The sequence below is a fragment of the Stigmatopora argus genome, chromosome 3 (assembly GCF_051989625.1).
Source record: "Stigmatopora argus isolate UIUO_Sarg chromosome 3, RoL_Sarg_1.0, whole genome shotgun sequence".
NCBI lineage: Eukaryota > Metazoa > Chordata > Actinopteri > Syngnathiformes > Syngnathidae > Stigmatopora > Stigmatopora argus.
In genome coordinates, this window is record NC_135389.1 from 23,523,901 (window position 1) to 23,542,065 (window position 18,165).

General features: G+C 44.7%; 1 protein-coding gene across 6 annotated transcripts; it reads left to right on the forward strand.

Annotated features, from left to right (window-relative positions):
* The first annotated feature begins 2 nt into the window (after window positions 1-2).
* On the forward strand, window positions 3-17,807 carry osbpl5 (oxysterol binding protein-like 5). 6 transcript variants are annotated; one of them, XM_077595214.1, is made up of 23 exons: window positions 3-222; window positions 2,437-2,497; window positions 6,940-7,088; window positions 7,165-7,238; window positions 7,311-7,391; window positions 7,477-7,578; window positions 8,214-8,417; window positions 8,480-8,564; window positions 8,660-8,822; window positions 9,578-9,782; window positions 10,601-10,785; window positions 10,872-10,953; window positions 11,059-11,157; window positions 11,224-11,320; window positions 11,996-12,094; window positions 12,163-12,260; window positions 12,346-12,435; window positions 12,514-12,650; window positions 13,225-13,404; window positions 13,468-13,537; window positions 13,608-13,701; window positions 13,791-13,881; window positions 14,789-17,807. In XM_077595214.1, the coding sequence occupies exons 3-23, from the start codon at window positions 6,953-6,955 to the stop codon at window positions 14,943-14,945; spliced, it is 2,529 nt and encodes an 842-aa protein (XP_077451340.1). In that variant the 5' UTR covers window positions 3-222; window positions 2,437-2,497; window positions 6,940-6,952; the 3' UTR covers window positions 14,946-17,807. The 6 variants fall into 6 exon arrangements, with proteins under 6 accessions (XP_077451340.1, XP_077451341.1, XP_077451338.1 ...); XM_077595215.1 differs by having other exon boundaries at window positions 2,444-2,497; XM_077595212.1 differs by having other exon boundaries at window positions 2,450-2,497; window positions 6,937-7,088.
* The last annotated feature ends 358 nt before the right edge of the window (window positions 17,808-18,165 follow it).

The following is an 18,165-nucleotide window of genomic DNA, read 5'->3' on the forward strand; positions in this document are numbered from 1 at the left end:
CGCCTTCCCCGTCGCCGTCGTGGCCGGGAAAGCAAACGAGCGGGCGGTCGCTCGCTCGTTCGGTCAGTCAGTCGCTGTTTGCTCTCCACTCCCTCGGAACTTATCCACAAGCCAAACACTCGTCCCGTACCCAACGCCAACCCTCATTTGTTACGGATATGACGCCGAAGCGGGACGGGAGCAAGGAACCGACCGCATGAAGCCACTCACCCGGACGGCACAGTAAGTTTGCGTTCCGACGGGGGGGCTTCCTCGCTGATAAGTCGCTATTTTTAGCTTCCGTTATTCAAATTGCGGGGAATGACTCGGGTTCCGTACTGTCGCTCGGACTGCGTGCGACCCGGGACAAGAGTCTCGGGACATGAGGTCCTTAGACGGCGGCCGTTTTCCCCACTTAACGGTTTTGGGGGAGAGAATTGGTCCACTAAAAAATGGGTGTGTTGCTAAGGCCAGCGTGTGTAGCTTAGCTTTAGCCTCGCCAACTTGCATCTTCGCCACGTTAGCTTGCTAGCCTCTCGCCCTCCCTCGCTCGTCCCCTTTCGTTTGTTATCATGGTCGATTGTAGAAGAAGAGCAGCGGGGCGTCCTCGAGCTCTTGACCCAATGACGGCCTCTTAATCGGGGAAGGAAAAGCGCAAGAGAAAGAGAAACCCCCCTAAGCCCCCCTTCCTTATATGTGCCCCCACCATTCAGTCCAGATAAACAGCAAGGACGACGACGAGGAGGACGAGGTTGTTCGTCGTGATGCGCGATTCCTCATGACGATATTCGGGGATGAACCGGGATCGATTCCTCCGAATTTAAGCGTGTCTTTTTGGGCTCGGTGGGGCTTTCACCCTCGACTCAAAGAAAAACGACAAAATCAAAATAAAGATCATGTGTACAGATGTCTTCATGATTAAAAAGTATACATGTCGATTTGAAGTCTTCAAATTAAAATATGAATTTTCAAAAATGATTTTAGCCAATTTCATTGATTTTTTTTTTTACAAAACACGTCACTATCATTTTTTTCTTTATTAAAACTTCTTTCAAAATGCATTCATAAGAAAACAGAAACCTAAAAAGAGTATTTCTACCATTTTAAGATGGACAAATGCTCTTAATGTTAAATGCACTTTCCAAAAAATGGTCAATATATTTGATAAAGACGTCGTTGCGTCTTTTGATGTCGAGATTTGCCGACATTCTATTTTTAAACATGCTCTATGTACGTAGCGGCGTTGGCCCGTCCGTGTCTGTGTTGACGTAGATAAGAAGAAAGTGGAGAAAATGGCAGCCCTAACGTCACTCACTCCCTTGAAAACTTGTTCTCGTCTCATATGTAACGGCGTGCTGTCAAAAATGGATTGGCCTTCTGATTAGCAATGCGGACAGGAAGTAGGTCAAACGATCCGTCCAAAGCAACCGTCCTTTTGTCGAGGCTCCATGACTCCACGTAAAAAAAAATTGGTCCATTTTAGGAGAGGACCTCCCGCAAAAAATATTTGGATTGGATCGGATAACTTTATTCATCCCGTATTCGGGAAATTTCGTTGTCACAGTAGCACAACGAAATTTCCCAAATACGGGATGAATCAAGTTATCCAATCCAAATATTTTTTGAATTTTTTCAATAATAAAAATAAATAAATAAATAATTTTTTAAAGAATATTTTTATTTGAAGAATTCCCAAATTTGGACTTGGTTAAGATGACATTTCTCATCGAAATCAATATTTCCAGTGAAGTGGTGGCCACGGTGGGTCCATTTTAAGTAGAAGTTTTTCTCTGACGACTGAAAAAAAACGATGGACTTTTACGGCATCAATGGGCGGCGGCGGCGGCGGCGACGCAGCCGTTTCCTCGAAAGCCACGTCTAACGGCGTTGCCGCTTAAGCCTATCAAGAGGAACTGCGGCCGCCTTGGAAAGCCGTGGCGGATTTGCTGGACCTCGTGTTGATTACTAGCCAGGCCCGACAGATGTCCCGTCCGGTCCCATGCCGCGCACTGGCAAATACTACTGGGAAGACTTTTTATTTAGGGTTAGGCGTCCAACGGGCACAATAAATAATCACGGGAAAATAGTTGTCACGTGGCCCCCGGCCTTCGTCCCCCGCCGCTTGTATTGACGCTCATCCGCTCGCTAGCTTCCAAATGCTCGTCTAGGCCGCTAGAGGAAAAGTGAAAATTAGGCTTTTATTCAACGAGCCCATTCATTGACTTGAGCGTGCAAGGAAAGCTAACTTATATATTTTTTCTTATCTGGAGCTCCACCACTGTCAATGACTTGTTGTTGTTGATGTTTTTTTTTTGTTATTTGGGGCCACACCCCTGTAAATGAGTTGTTGTTGTTGTTGTTGATGATGATGTTTTTTTTTTGTTATTTGGAGCCCGCCCACTGTCAATGAGTGTTCCCCAAAGCAGGACGTAATACTTCCTTTTTTTTGTCTGTTTGTGCGTGGATCCAGGTGAGACCGGCGAGGCCGCCTCCCCTCTTACTGCAACTCAGGTGAAAGGTAAGACGAGCTCTCCTCTACTTGACTTTCACCCCCGGCGAATGAATCAACTGGCTTCAAATGACGCCTACTAGTCATTCATTTATATTGAAGCGCTCATACGGCCCCACCTCTATTTCCGGAATGAATCTGACGTTATTCGTTTCGCAATCTTTAATACTACGCTTTAAAAAGTACACCAAATGTAACAAAAAAAGAGCAGTAAATGATCAATGATCCCAAGAAATGCAAAGATATTTTCCAAAAGTTGCAGCTCAGTAAACACACAATTTAACAAGTTAGAATGATGCTTGTCGTGTACAGCAATGGGAAAGCAACTCTATCGCGACCATTTCAAAATAAAAGATAGGAAGTGTATTGATGTTCCGGGGGAGATTAGATTTTATTTTTTATTTTTTGTAACTTGTTTTATTTTTGTATCTTTCCCATGGAGGCTTTTCGTACCCTGAATATTTAGTATGTAGAGGCATTTCTAAATGTAGGTGGCACTATCGTTGAACTTGGCGTTGAATATTCCCAAAGTAAAGCGCCACGATTGCAAGTATGAAAATGCTGACGCCAAAAGCGGCTTTGGACATTTGACATGGCCACCACTGGAAGCCATTTGATTTCTTTTCAAAGCTCCCGATGGTTTTCATCTGCCACGTGGCCGCAGATGGAACAAGTCCTAATGAGTAGGTACGGCTTCTTTTTTAGAACGAACTTTATGCCGCTGTCCTTTGACGGGATAACGTCTCGTCAGGAAGAAAAAAAAAAGCAAACCCTCCGTCAAGGTTCCTGGCTCATTTTTATGAAACAAAAATGGCACATTTTCCATATCTCCTAGAGAGATGAACCAAATGTGATGTTGCTTATTTGCAACATAGCTGGATTTCTAGGGGAAATCATTTTACCATGGGATCATCTCATATTTGGATTCATGGTGGCTGCCCTACCCAAAACAAATTGAAACCAAATCCAGTCTGTTAAAAAATAAATACCGTATTTTCACGACTATATGGCGCATCGTATTTAAAGGCGCAGTGTCAGTAACAAGTGCTATTTCTTTATTTTAACCACACAAAGGACGCACCGTTTTTTTAGACGCATATATATTATATATGAATATCGAACCGCAATAGCTAGCGCTGGCTACCGGAAGCAGCCCCAGACTCTTTTTCCGGTTTCCGGTGCGCAGTGACTGCTGGGATATATAGTTCTTGCACGCTACACCCACACGCTAAAAACACGTTTTTAAAAAGGCAACGGAAGCAAAACTGAGTTGGGTTGTACTTTATTTAGCCATTTTACAACGTACTCACGTCATCTTCACCCACAGATCCATCAAAGTCCTCATTTTCCGTGTCCGAATTGAACAATTGTCCAAATGAGTCATCGAAAACGCCGAGTTTTAGACGTTCGTCCAGGCGGCCACAATCCATTCACAAATAGTAGCTAGCTGGTAGCTAGCGTAACTTTTCCAACAGTGCTTTCCATGCTTTGTCAAGCTGTGTTGATGTCGATGCATACGGGCCACAATCCATTCGCAAATAGTAGCTAGCTAGTAGCTAGCGTAACTTTACCAAAGGTGCTTTCCATGCTTCATCAAGCTGTATTGATGTCGATGTATACAGGCCACAATCCATTGGGTGTATTGACAAGAGAACTACATATCCCAGCAGGCACTGCGCCATACTTTTTCTACGGGAAAATAGTAGAGTCGGTGTACCCTATCGACTGATACATTTGATTTTATCGTGATAACAATTTTAGTATTGGTCCATATATAAAGCGCACTGGATTATTAGGCGCCCTGTCTATTTTGGAGAAAATTGAAGACTTTTATGTGCGCCTTATAGTCGTGAAAATACAGTAAACAGGATGCTCCTGTTGGACTGGCACACTCAAAGGGAGTTGAGCTTTTTTATTTTTTATTAGGCTCACGAGTGGTTCGAGATTGCGGTCCCATCTTTACGGCTTGGACTTTGAACCCCCTCCGCCCTCATTTCCAAGTGGCTTGGGCGTCCCCTCCGGCGTACGGCGTACGGCGCCCTCCTTGAGAACAAAAGTGGGCCTTTTTGACTTGGCTTTGGAAATCCCTTCAATCTACTGCCGGCAGCAGGCACTTACATCCCAGAATAGAATAGAACTTGAGCACACGTCCTCCCACGGAGAGCCGCAAATTATCGGCACACTTTTTTTGCTGACTTGAATATACTTTTTTTTTTTCATTTTCCTTTTTTGGCCGCATTTTTTTTCAGCCCAGGAAAAACATGGAAAAAGTCCTACTTGGCATAAGAAAGAGAATATCCGCGCTGTAGAAATGGAAAACTCTGTCAAAACGTCATCATTTTCTTCTGAAAACAGTCTTATAAAAACGTCATATCAAGTAGAAATGTAATATCATAGGTTAGACCAAGGGTGTCAGACTCGGGTTGGTTTGCGGGCCGCTTTAATGTCAACTTGATTTCACGTGGGCTGGACCATTTTAGATATAATATTTAGATATTTTTTTTTAATAAATGGATTAAAAGCCCTGAATATTCCGTTTTTTTATAGATCTAAAACAATGTTTAACAGAAAATGAGGACTTTGATGGATTTGTGGGTGATGATGACGTGAGTACGTTGTAAAATGGCTAAATAAAGTACAAGCCAACTCAGTTTTGCTTCCGTTGCCTTTTAAAAAACGTGTTTTTAGCGTGTGGGTGTATCATGTATGTTTAAGCTGGTTTATGTTTTGCCATGCCTGGCTGCGTCTATAAAAACGGTGCGTCCATTTTGTGTGTAAAATACAGAAATAGCACTCGTTATTGACAATGCGGCTAAAAATACGATGCGCCGTATAGTCGTGAAAATACGGTAATTATCATGTAAAAATGTGATTACTGGGGCTGGGCAATGGTAACACATTTTTATGACACGAGATTAGTAATCACATTCTCCCCAAATATTACCCTGAGGAAGTTCAAATCATGAACTGAAAGGATATTTTTTGAGAGTGCGGCCAAAAAGAAAATACTTTTTTATTTTTCTCATTCAAAGAAAGGGAAAGAAATGTCACATTGACGAAGAATTCAGAACAAATGCGCTGGCGGCCCTCTCATTTGCAAGGCCAAGGTTAATGTTTGACACAGAAATGCGCACTATTGACTGGCGGCTACATTTTAGCGCCGCTAGCTGACCTATATTAGCCTCTCTCTCTCTCTCCTAGCGCCACTGTTTGCGTGCTGCTACTGTAGCGCGGCGCCGCTTTTCCGTTGGAGCTAACCGCTCGTGCTTCTGCTGCCATCCAATGCTATTTATGGATTTTCCATACAAGGGCCAATGTGCTCCTTTTTATAAAAATAAAATATAAAAAAATACTCCACCTTTTTCAGTGGCTCCCCAAGGGACCTGATAACAACAGGAAGTGACCCAATCCATACGAAGGGACCAGAGATCAAGACAAAGTGTTGAAAATCATATACAGTAATCGTAATCCGTTCCGAGACTGAGATCGTATGTCGAGGTTTTCCTAACTGACTTATTCTGAGAAAAAGTGCCATTGGCAATCGCTGTTGTGTGCACGAGTATACTTCATTACCCAGAAAGCCCTCTTTTTGCCCGCGCATGCGTGTTGTGCGTTTCCTGGTCGAAACTCGTCTGAATAAATTGTTCGGTCCTCGTAGATATAGTAGTTATACACGAAAGAGATGCAGCAAAAAAAGACAGTGCGCTACAATGATAATCAGCCTCTTGTCATGGCCGCCTGGCTTTGTCGCATCTCGAAATTTTAATTGTATCGCGAGCGAATTATTCGATCGAAATTTTTGTCGTAACTACCATTTTCCCGTAGACAAAGTACTACGCAGTGACTGCTGGGATATGTAGTAGTTCTTTTGTCAATACACCCAATGGACTGTGGCCTGTATACATCGACATCAATACAGCTTGACAAAGCATGGAAAGCACTGTTGGGAAAGTTACGCTAGCTAACAGCTAGCTACTATTTGTGAATGGATTGTGGCCGCCTGGACGAACGTATAAAACTCAGCGTTTTCGATGACTCATTTGGACAATTGTTCAATTCGGACACAGAAAATGAGGACTTTGATGGATTTGTGGGTGATGATGACGTGAGTACGTTGTAAAATGCTTAAATAATGTACAACCCAACTCAGTTTTGCTTCCGTTGCCTTTTTAAAAACGTGTTTTTAGCGTGTGGGTGTAGCATGCAAGAACTATGTATCCCAGCAGTCACTGTGCACCAGAAACCGGAAAGAGTCTGGGGCTGCTTCCGGTAGCCAGCGCTAATGCGGTTCGATATTCATATATAACATATATGCGTCTAAAAAAACGGTGCGTCCTTTGTGTGTTTAAAATACAGAAATAGCACTCGTTACTGACACTGCGGCTAAAAATACGATGCGCCATATAGTCGTGAAAATACGGTAGTGAAACTATATTTGTTGAATTTAGCAGGGCGATTTTGAGAATGAAGGAGGAGAGTTTGTACCGGCGCCGGCTGTCCCTGTGCCCCAACGTGGCTTCCCCGCCGCCCATCGACACCCGCGCCCTCACCAGGAACCTTTCCTACGGAGGAGACAACGACCTGTGCAACCTCAGCTCGGGTAGGAACTCGGCGGCGGGGTGCCGGCCACACCAGACAAAAGACCGTGACGACGCGTGGCCGGCCTTTTTTTTCAGGCAGCGAGACGGACAGGCGCGACGTCTCGGCCGTGACCGACGAGCTCAGCCCCGCCCAGTCGCCCGGCAGCAAGGTGAAAAAGCAACGTTTTGAAAAAGATGGGAGAGAAATTTTTTTAAAAAACTGTCTTCTTTACTCCCTCCAGTCGGAGTGCGGGATGTTCAACGGCCTGGAGAAGGACGGCGCTTCGCCCACGGAGAAACTTGCCCGGAAGGAGTCGCTCAAGGTACGCCGTGGCGGGGGTGTGGGAGGAAAAAAAGAAGAAAAAAAACAGCCCACCCATGTCCGCCGGCTTGTTTGTTTTTTTACAGGTCCAAAAGCAGAATTACCGAGAGGAGAAGAAGCGGGCGGCGAAAGAACTGTTCAGCGCGCTGAAGGACCCCAGCGTGGTCATCATGTCCAACTGGCTAAAGGTAGTGGCGGTGGCCGTGTGCGGTCGATTGGTCGCCGGTCTTTTTGTCCGCCCGGTCTTTTTGGTCGCGGTTTGGTCGCCCAAATGATCGGCTGCTGCCATCTACCGTCAATTTATTAAAAAGACCAAAAGACCGCGACCAAAAAGACCCGCGACCTAAAAGACCGGCGACCAAAATACTGACGACCAAAAGACTGACGACCAAAAAGACCGGCGACCAAAAAGACCGGCGACCAAAAAGACCCGTCGACCAAAAAGACCGGGTGACCAAAAAGACCGGCGACACAAAGTCCGGGCGACCAAAAGACCGCGACCAAAAGACCCGTGACCAAAAGACCGGGCGACCAAAAAGACCAGCGACCAAAAAGACCGGCGACCAAAAAGACCGGCGACACAACGTCCGGGCGACCAAAAGACAGCGACCAAAAAGACCGCGACCAAAAAGACCGCGACCCAAAAGACCGCGACCAAAAGACCGGCGACCAAAAGACCGGGCGACCAAAAAGACCGGCGACACAACGTCCGGGCGACCAAAAGACAGCGACCAAAAGACCGCGACCAAAAGACCGGCGACCAATTGACCGTGTACCGCGGCGGCAGAGGGGTCCTTGGTTACTTATTTGTATTTTGTTTTAGATCCGCGGCTCTTGGAAGAGCTGGACCAAGCTGTGGTGCGTCCTGAAGCCCGGCGTCCTCCTCATCTACAAGAGCCCCAAGAGCGAGCAGTGGGTGGGCACCGTCCTCCTCGGCGCCTGCGAGCTGATCGAGAGGCCCTCCAAGAAGGACGGCTTCTGCTTCAAGCTCTACCACCCCCTGGAAAAGTCCATTTGGGCCGTCAAGGTGGTCCCGCCCGCCGCCTCAACCCGGGAACCCGTCTGGTGACGTCCATTTTGGATCTGCAGGGCCCCAAAGGAGAGAACGTGGGCGCCATCACGCAGCCTTTGCCCGGCAACTACTTGATTTTCCGAGCGTCCTCCGAGTCGGACGGTGAGACGACGTCGTCGTTCGCTTCGCTCGCTCGGGTCGGAACCCGGTGTGACCTTTTGGGGTCTCATCTTATCGTTTTTTTTGGGCGGTCGCAGGCAGGTGCTGGATGGACGCGCTGGAGCTGGCCCTGAGTTGCTCCAGCCTCTACAAGCTGACGTCCAAGGGCGGGAAAGACGGAGATGTCGGCGCCGCCTCCGAGTCTTCCCACTTTCTTCATCTTCTGCAGTCCGCTGCCCTGGCGGACGCCGAGCTTTTGCAGTGAGTGCACATTATTAGTACTTCAATTCCATCTTTGGGTCTCCACTTTTAGACTTTTTATTCCACGTTGGATTGTGTCAATTGAAACGAAAGATGGACATTTAAATCAGGAAATGACGCTATAACTTTAAAGCAAGGGTGTCAGACTCGGGTTGGTTCGCGGGCCGCTTTAACGTCAACTCGATTTCTTGTGGGCCGGACCATTTTAGATCTAATATTTAGATATTATTTTTATAAATGGATTAAAAGAACTGGATTAAAAGCCCTGAATATTCCGTTTATTTATAGATCTAAAAAAATATTTGAGCTTTTTTTTTAAACAATGTTTATTTGAGCTTTTTTTTATATATTTATAGATTTTACAAAATGATTTTGGCACTAAAAACACAGAAAAAATGGATTAAAAAATGACAATGATTGATTTAAAAGGGGGAAAATCAGGAAATGTAATCTACATCTATACTCTTCATTTTAATTTGATCCTAAAACAGAAAGTTGGCACTCATGATTTACTTTCCCGGGCCACACAAAATGAGGCGGCGGGCCAGATTTGGCCCCCGGGCCGCCACTTTGACACCTGTGCTTTAAAGCTAGCCATTAAAAGTTGATGTATTTGGGCACTCCTCTTTGACATGTTTTATAAGGCGTTCTGCCACTCATTCCAGCCCCGGCAGCTCTATCTAGTGGCCGTAAGTGGTATTGCAGCATGGGAAAGTCGTTTTTCATTCTTTTTTTATTTTTATTGGGGAATCTTGGAGGCTGAACGAGTCCGGGCTGTTGGAAAGCGACCAGGCGGAGCAGGACGCCCTGTCCGACAAATGGGAGCGCGACGACTGGGACGCGCCGCTGGCCGACAACGGGGGCCGCTTGACCGAGGAGAGCGACCCGTCGGACGAGGCGCTCTCCCCCGACGCCCGGGCCGCGCTCTACGTGGAGCAGGGCGCCGAAGAAATGGCCGAGGTGAGGCCAATCGCACCGTGATTTTCCGTTGAGAAAGGAAAGTCGTATTAGAGATCATGATTACCGTATTTTCACGATAATATGGCGCATCGTATTTTTAGCCGCAGTGTCAGTAACGAGTGCTATTTCTGTATTTTAAACACACAAAGGACGCACCGTTTTTTTAGACGCATATATATTATATATGAATATCGAACCGCAATAGCGCTGGCTACCGGAAGCAGCCCCGGACTCTTTTTCCGGTTTCCGGTGCGCAGTGACTGCTGGGATATATAGTTCTTGCACGCTACACCCACACGCTAAAAACACGTTTTTAAAAAGGCAACGGAAGCAAAACTGAGTTCGGTTGTACTATATTTAGCCATATTACAGCGTACTCGAGTCATCATCACCCACAAATCCATCAGAGTCCTCATTTTCTGTGTCCGAATTGAACAATTGTCCAAACGATTAATCGAAAACGCCGAGTTTTATACGTCCGTCCAGGCGGCCACAATCCATTCGCCAATAGTAGCTAGCTGGTAGCTAGCGTCACTTTTCCAACGGCAAGCTGTATTGATGTCGATGTATACAGGCCACAGTCCATTGGGTTTATTGACAAAAGAACTACTACATATCCCAGCAGTCACTGCGCCGTACTTTGTCTACTGGAAAATAGGAGAGTCGGTGTACCCTATCAACTGATTCATTTTATTTTAGTATTGTTCCATATATAAAGCGCACTGGATTATTAGGCGCCCTGTCTATTTTGGAGAAAATTTTAGACTTTTATGTGCGCCTTATAGTCGTGAAAATATGGTAGCTTTCTCTCTTATCAGGCCGGGGAGGCGTCCCAGGTGGAGACGGTGTCGGAGGAGAACAAGGGACTGATCTGGGGGATTTTGAAGCAGCTGCGCCCGGGCATGGACCTCTCCAAAGTGGTCCTGCCCACCTTCATCCTGGAGCCTCGTTCCTTCCTGGACAAGCTCTCCGACTACTACTACCACGCCGACCTTCTCTCGCAGTCAGTACTTTGTCACTCGCCGTCGGACGGCGCTCCGTCGCTAAATGGCGCACCGTCGTTAAATGGCGCCCCCTCTGGCCCCCCAGGGCCGCGCGGGAGGAGAGCGCGTACGGCCGGATGAAGCAGGTGGTCTGCTGGTACTTGTCGGGATTTTACAAGAAACCCAAGGTGAGAAATCCAAATGGCGTGGCTCGGGGGGAAAAAGGAAATGGATTTGTTCAAAAAAATGTGTGTTGTAACTGAAAAGGGGGCGTGTCCAACTTGTGGTTTCAGGGTCTAAAGAAGCCTTACAACCCCATCTTGGGGGAAACTTTTCGCTGCTGCTGGCCTCATCCCCAAAGCCGAAGCTGCACTTTCTACGTGGCCGAGCAGGTAGAAAAAAACACACACAAAAAAGACAAAATGTCAGCCGGGGATAACTTGCGTTTGTGGTCGCAGGTGTCGCACCATCCGCCCATTTCTACCTTTTACGTCTGCAATCGGAAAGACGGCTTTTCCGTTAGCGGGAGCATCCTGGCAAAGTCCAAGTTCTACGGTAGCTCACACTTTGTCACTAACTTTTCACTTGCTCGTCCTCTCTACTTTACCCAATACTAGGGATGTCACGATCGGAAATTGCGCTCATCTAAATAAATGTTTGAAATGAGAAAAAAAGTTTGAAATGAGGAAAAAAGTTTTAAATGAGGAAAAAAGTTTTAAATGAGGAAAAAAGTTTTAAATGAGGAAAAAAGTTTTAAATGAGAAACAAAGTTTTAAATGAGAAACAAAGTTTTAAATGAGAAAAAAAGTTTTAAATGAGAAAAAAAGTTTGAAATGAGAAACAAAGTTTGAAATGAGAAACAAAGTTTGAAATGAGAAACAAAGTTTGAAATGAGGAAAAAAGTTTGAAATGAGAACAAAAGTTTGAAATGAGAACAAAAGTTTTAAATGAGAACAAAAGTTTTAAATGAGAAAAAAAGTTTGAAATGAGAAAAAAGTTTGAAATGAGGAAAAAAAGTTTTAAATGAGAAAAAAGTTTTAAATGAGAAAAGAAGTTTTAAATGAGAAAAAAAGATCTGTAAGTAGAATGCAAAAATGTATAGACGCATACAGACTATTTAGATTTATTAATTCCTGATTCTGGTTTTACTGCACTCAAAGATCACTACCCAATTTTCTACTTGAGCTGGCACATTATGACTACAGTAATTAATCCGCTCTCTTCTCCCAGGCAACTCCCTGTCGGCCATTTTGGACGGCAAAGCCCGCCTGCTGTTCCCGAGCAGGGACGAGGAGTACGTCATCACCATGCCCTACGCCCACTGCAAAGGTACGCGTGATGACGGCGGAGGAAAGAGTCATTCTTCTTCATCGCCTCCTCCTCATCCTCCTCTAAAGGTCTCCTGTACGGCACCATGACGCTGGAGCTGGGCGGAAAGGTGACGATCTGCTGCGAGAAAACCAAATGTTTCACGGAGCTGGAGTTCAAGCTGAAGGTACCAAACGCCCACTCTTTTCCCGTCCTCCTCCTCCTCCGACGGCGGGTTAAAAGCCAAACGCGTCTTCTTTGTCCCCACGCAGCCTTTCTTGGGAGGTCCCTCCTCCGTCAATCAAATCGGCGGCAAGATCTCGGTGGGCGACGAGCTGGCCGCCACCATCGACGGACATTGGGTACGACGATTTACAGCCTCTTTTTCTCCTTGTCATCGTGTCCCCATTTATTGATTTTTTTTATTTATTTTTTTTTAGGACGGCGAGGTTTTCATCCAGGAGAAGGACTCGGGAAAGCGGTCCACCTTGTGGAACCCCGGCCCCGACGTGCGCGCCGCTCGTCTCAAGAGGCGGGTGGTGCGTTTTGACCAGCAGGGGGAGTTTGAGTCTGAAAGGTACCGTATTTTCACGACTATATGGCGCATCGTATTTTTAGCCGCAGTGTCAGTAACGAGGGCTATTTCTGTATTTTAAACACACAAAGGACGCACCGTTTTTTTTAGACGCATATGTTATATATTCTATATGAATATTTAACCGCAATAGCGCCGGCTACCGGAAGCAGCCCCCCAGACTCTTTTTCCGGTTTTGATGTCGATGTATACAGGCCACAGTCCATTGGGTGTGTTGACAAAAGAACTACTACATATCCCGGCAGTCACTGCGCAGTACTTTGTCTACAGGAAAATAGTAGAGTCGGTGTACCCTATCAACTGATACATTTTATTTTATCATGATAACAATTTTAGTATTGGTCCATATATTAAGCGCACTGGATTATAAGGCGCCCTGTCTATTTTGGAGAAAATTTAAGACTTTTATGTGCGCCTTATAGTCGTGAAAATACGGTAAACTTGCAACATATTGGCGCCGGAAGAAAAAAAATGAACGATGAAATCCAGTCGAGCATGGATGACCTCCATTCTTCGCCCGGGGGCAAAGGTCATTGGCGCTTTGTTTTGCCCGCAGGCTGTGGCAGCACGTGACCCGCGCCATCGTGGAGCGCGACCAGGTGCGGGCCACGCACGAAAAGTTTGTCCTGGAGGAGGCCCAGCGCAAAGAGTCTCGCGAGAGGGGGGAGCGACCGTGGACGCCGCGACTCTTCTACCGGGACCCCGTCGCCGACGAGTGGGCCTACAAGTGCGACCGGTGAGGAGGTCATAGGTCATCCCGCCGCAGAAGTCGCCGTAACGCAAAACGTCCGACCTTTAGGACCCTGGGACAGCGGTCGGAGAGGGACGGAGGCGTCCCCCGAGCGGCGGAGAAAGGGCGGAGGCCACAGGTAGGCGCCGGGGGACGTTTGGGCGACCCATCTGGCGGTCACGATTGACTCCTCCCTCGTTGGCGGGCAGGCCAACGCGAAGGGCGCCCGGCGGAAAGCCAGCCACAACACGGAGAGCAGCGGCAGCACCCCGGAACCCCGCCACGAGTCCTCCGACGACGAAGGTCGGCCGCCGTCCCGCTCTGCGGACTTATCCGTGGCTCGCTGCCATTCTGTAGTTCTTCATAGTTGTTCTGTTCTGTTTTCTTTGCAGAATTGTCCAAGCCATGCGCCCAGTGCAGGAGCACGGCCGTCCTCCAAGCCTCCATCGCGTCTATCCACCAGACGCAGCAAGACATTCAGAGGTGACGCTCGCTTTTTTTACACCATGGCCCATTTCGGCAAGGGTGTCAGACTCGGGTTGGTTCGCGGGCCGCTTTAACGTCAACTTGATTTCATGTGGGGCGGACTATTTTAGCTCTAATATTTAGTTTTTTTAATTTTATAAATGGATTAAAAGAACTGGATTTAAAGACCTGAATATTCCATTTTTTTATAGATCTAAAACAATGTTTATTTTAGCTTTTTTTAAAATATATTTTTAGATTTTACAAAATGATTTTTGAACTAAAAACACAGAAAAAATGGATTACAAAATTACAATTATGGATTAAAAAACTGGATTAAAATCCCTGAATATTCCATTTTTTATAGATATAAAACAATGTTTATTTGAGCTTTTTTAAAATATATTTTTAGATTTTACAAAATGATTTTTTAACTAAAAACACAGAAAAAATAGATAAAAAATTTACAATTATGGATTAAAAGAACTGGATTAAAAGCCTAGAATATTCCGTTTTTTATAGATATAAAACAATGTTTATTTGAGGTTTTTTTAAATATATTTTTAGATTTTACAAAATGATTTTTGAACTAAAAACACAGAAAAAACGATTAAAAAATAACAATTATTGATTTAAAAGGGGGAAAATCAGGAAATTTAATATACATCTCTACTCTTCATTTGAATTTGATCCTAAAACAGAAAGTCGCCACTCATGATTGACTTTCCCGGGCCACACAAAATGATGCGGCGGGCCAGATTTGGCCCCCGGGCCGCCACTTTGACACATGTGGGTTAAGGTTTTTGGCATCCATTGGAATTGGTCTTAACTGCATCTTAACACAAAGACAATGGGTTTGATCAATTGATTGGACAAGAAGGGATTTTTTTTCCCAGCTCTTATGTTACGTTTGCTGTCGCCTCAGGAACCTCTGGGCTCTGGCCCGCCAACTGGACGCTCAACGGGCGGGAGGCCACGCCCCGGACGGCGGTGGCGGCGGCGCCTGGCTGTCACGTCACTGCGCGGCGGTGGCGTTGGTGCTCCTCTCGCATCTTCTCCTGCGCTTCTTTTTCTACACCTGACCCGCAAAAGCCCCAAAATGCTCAGCCGGTAGGGATTCTTCCAACTCGTTCGGGCGAGCCAGACACATAAATCTGGGTCGCCAGAATAATATCGCCAAATTTTGTTGACTCGCCAAAAGAATTCTGTTGCAATCTTTGGATCTGAGTTTTAGGCCAAAATTCCGTCGCTAAAAATGTAGTTTGTCTGAATTTTTTATCCTGAACAAATTGGGTGTTAGATTTTAGATTCTAAAATTCGGAATTACTCAAAACTTTTTGTGATTTGATCTTTTTTGTGGCTGAATTTTCGGTTGGAAACTCACAAAAATATGAAGTTGCAGAAATTTACACATAGTCAATCATTTTAATTTAGAAAAAAAACATTCTATATATTTTTTTAATTGTATTGTTAAAAAAAAATTGCTAGAGAATTTTCAAGCAGGTTTATTGCAACTTCATTTTTTTTCTTCGACCAATTCATTTTTCTCAACTATATCATCCCATTTGAATTGAATTCGAACCAGGTTTTTGCAACAGAATTTTGGTGGCCGATTTAAAAACAAAACAAAAAATGAGCGAGAATCCCTCATCGGAATAAGGGAAGCAATAACCCCGCCCCCTGAAAGTTTGCAACACCTCCCTCTAGTGTAGCCAGACGGAAGCGCACGGGCACCCACGCACTTTGGACGACAGACTGTCATTTAGTTTAAAAAAATACTATAACTATGAAGAAAATTAATCGAGAAAATGGGCCTTAACCGCTGATGCCAAAAAAAAAAAAATCATGTACCACAAAAGAAAAAAAGGAACACATTTGTTTTTCTTTATTTTTTTTTTTAATCATTTTACCAAAACAGTATTTATATACGGAAAGGACAACGAGTTCTTGTTTACAGGAAGCACTGTGTGTGCAAGTGTGTGTACATGTGTGTATGTTGGTATGTGTGCGGGTGTATGTGACACATACTGTAGGAAGCAGAAGGTTAAGAGGGGTCAAGAGGGGGCGCCATACAAAGTGTCTTTCTATTTGCGTGCCTGGAAGGGACCATTTTGTAGCACTCCTTTTTTTGCTTTTTCTGCCTAGCGACAAACTTTTTCACTCACCACGAAAAATTCAAGGCCATTCTAACCTCACGTTCCATCAACTAACAACAAAGTAGTCATAATATTGAGATTTTAGTCGCCATAATTAGATTTAGGTCACTTCTGTGATTGAACTGGTAATATTATGACATGTTTGTTGTGATACACATTGAAAAAATGACCAAAGTAAAGTCATTACCGTATTTTCACGACTATTCGGCGCATCGTATTTTTAGCCGCGGTGTCAATAACGAGTGCTATTTCTGTATTTTACACACAAAGGACGCACCGTTTTAAAGACGCAGCCAGGCATGCCATATATATTCTTTATGGATGAATATCGAACCGTAATAGCGCTGGCTACGGAAGCGGCCCCAGACGCTATTTCCGGTGCGCAGTGACTGCTGGGATATATAGTAGTCATTTTGTCAATACACCCAGGTTGACGGCTGTGATAACTTTGCACTAATAGTACTAATATACTACAACGGCGAACACACTCATTTGGTGCTACATGCACCAAATGCACGCTACACCCGCATGCTAAAAACACGTTTTTAAAAAGCCTACGGAAGCAAGACTGAGTTGGGTTGTACTTTATTTAGCCATTTTACAATGTCCTCACGTCATCATCACCCACAAATCCATCAAAGTCATCATTTTCCGTGTCCGAATTGAACAATCATCCAAATTAGTCATCGAAAACGCTGAGTTTTATACGTTCGTTCAGGCGGCCACATTCCATTCGCAAATAGTAGCTAGCTAGTAGCTAGCGTAACTATTCCAAGGCTGTCTTCCATGGTTCGCAACTGTGTTGATGCCGATCACCAGGCCACAATCCATTGGGTGTATTGACAAAAAAACTATATATCCCAGCACTCACTGCGCAGTACTTTATCTACGGGAAAATAGTAGTCGGGGGCTGCTTGCCGTAGTTGTCCTATCGACTGATTTATTTGATTTTATCGTGATAACAATTTTAGTATTGGTCCATATATAAAGCGCACTGGATTATAAGGCGCCCAGTCTATTTTGGAGAAAATTTCAGACTTTTATGTGCGCCTTAGAGTCGTGAAAATACGGTATATGAGTTTTTAGTCACGTCACACCAGATGAAAAACACCTTATTATGACTTTAATCTGGTATTATTGCCACTTTTCTTTCTTAGTATGGCCCTAATAGTCTGTCGTAAATACTAAGTGACTTTTTAAAAAAAATGTAAAAACACTTCTGTTCTTTTGAAACGTTTGTACATATTTGTCTGCTGTGCTTTTACACTCTGTTGTTTTTTTTAGAATGTATTTATGCTCGGATTTTAGTCCCCTTTGATAACTTAAGTCATGAATTGAATTGTGCACTGTTAAAATAATAATAATAATAATATTCATTTGATAGAAACGCCATACAACGTCCAATCCATTTTTTTTTACAGTGCCCGCCAATCAGGGTTGCCAATATTTCTCCATGTTTTGGCACATTTTGTGCTAAAAAGCAAAGTCACGTGTGCCATCTTGTTTTTGAATTGTCCTTAATTGTAAGCAGCCATTGGGAGCCCCTTTTTGAGCCCCCCAAATCCACTCGGAATGACTTTGTTGTACTTTTTACATGTTCTTTTTCACGATGTTTCCCTTTTTTAAACTCCAAGGCCATTTTTATGGGTTTGTATACGCACGCCTCTTTGTTTTTGCTACACAGGACAAATGTAATTCCGCTCACAATGATGTCCCAGTTTTTGTTTTTTGTTTTCCATTCACACTTGTTGCACTCTGTAGCACTACAGTAAAAGACAAAAAATGTAACCCTGGCGTCGCTCTCTTCCTTCTTCGCATGTGACTGTTTTTCCCGTTTTTGCGGGTTTCCGTCAACGATTTAAACACTGGGTTTTAACGCGCACCATTCCATCGCTCCGATTAGACCTTGTTTAATCGTGGCGACTATTCAAATGCTCCAATATGGGGCATTTTTAGCTTGTTTTTGAGTAAGGACTCAAATGCCAAGTCCCATTCAGTGTGTTTTCCATGTCTCCCTCCCCCAACACACCTGAATCAAATCATGGGGATCGCAATCAAGCTTGTGGACAGCTTGCTGATGACATGATCATTTGATTCAGGTGTGCTAGAGGAGTAGGATGGGGAAAACAGACTGGATAGAGAAGGG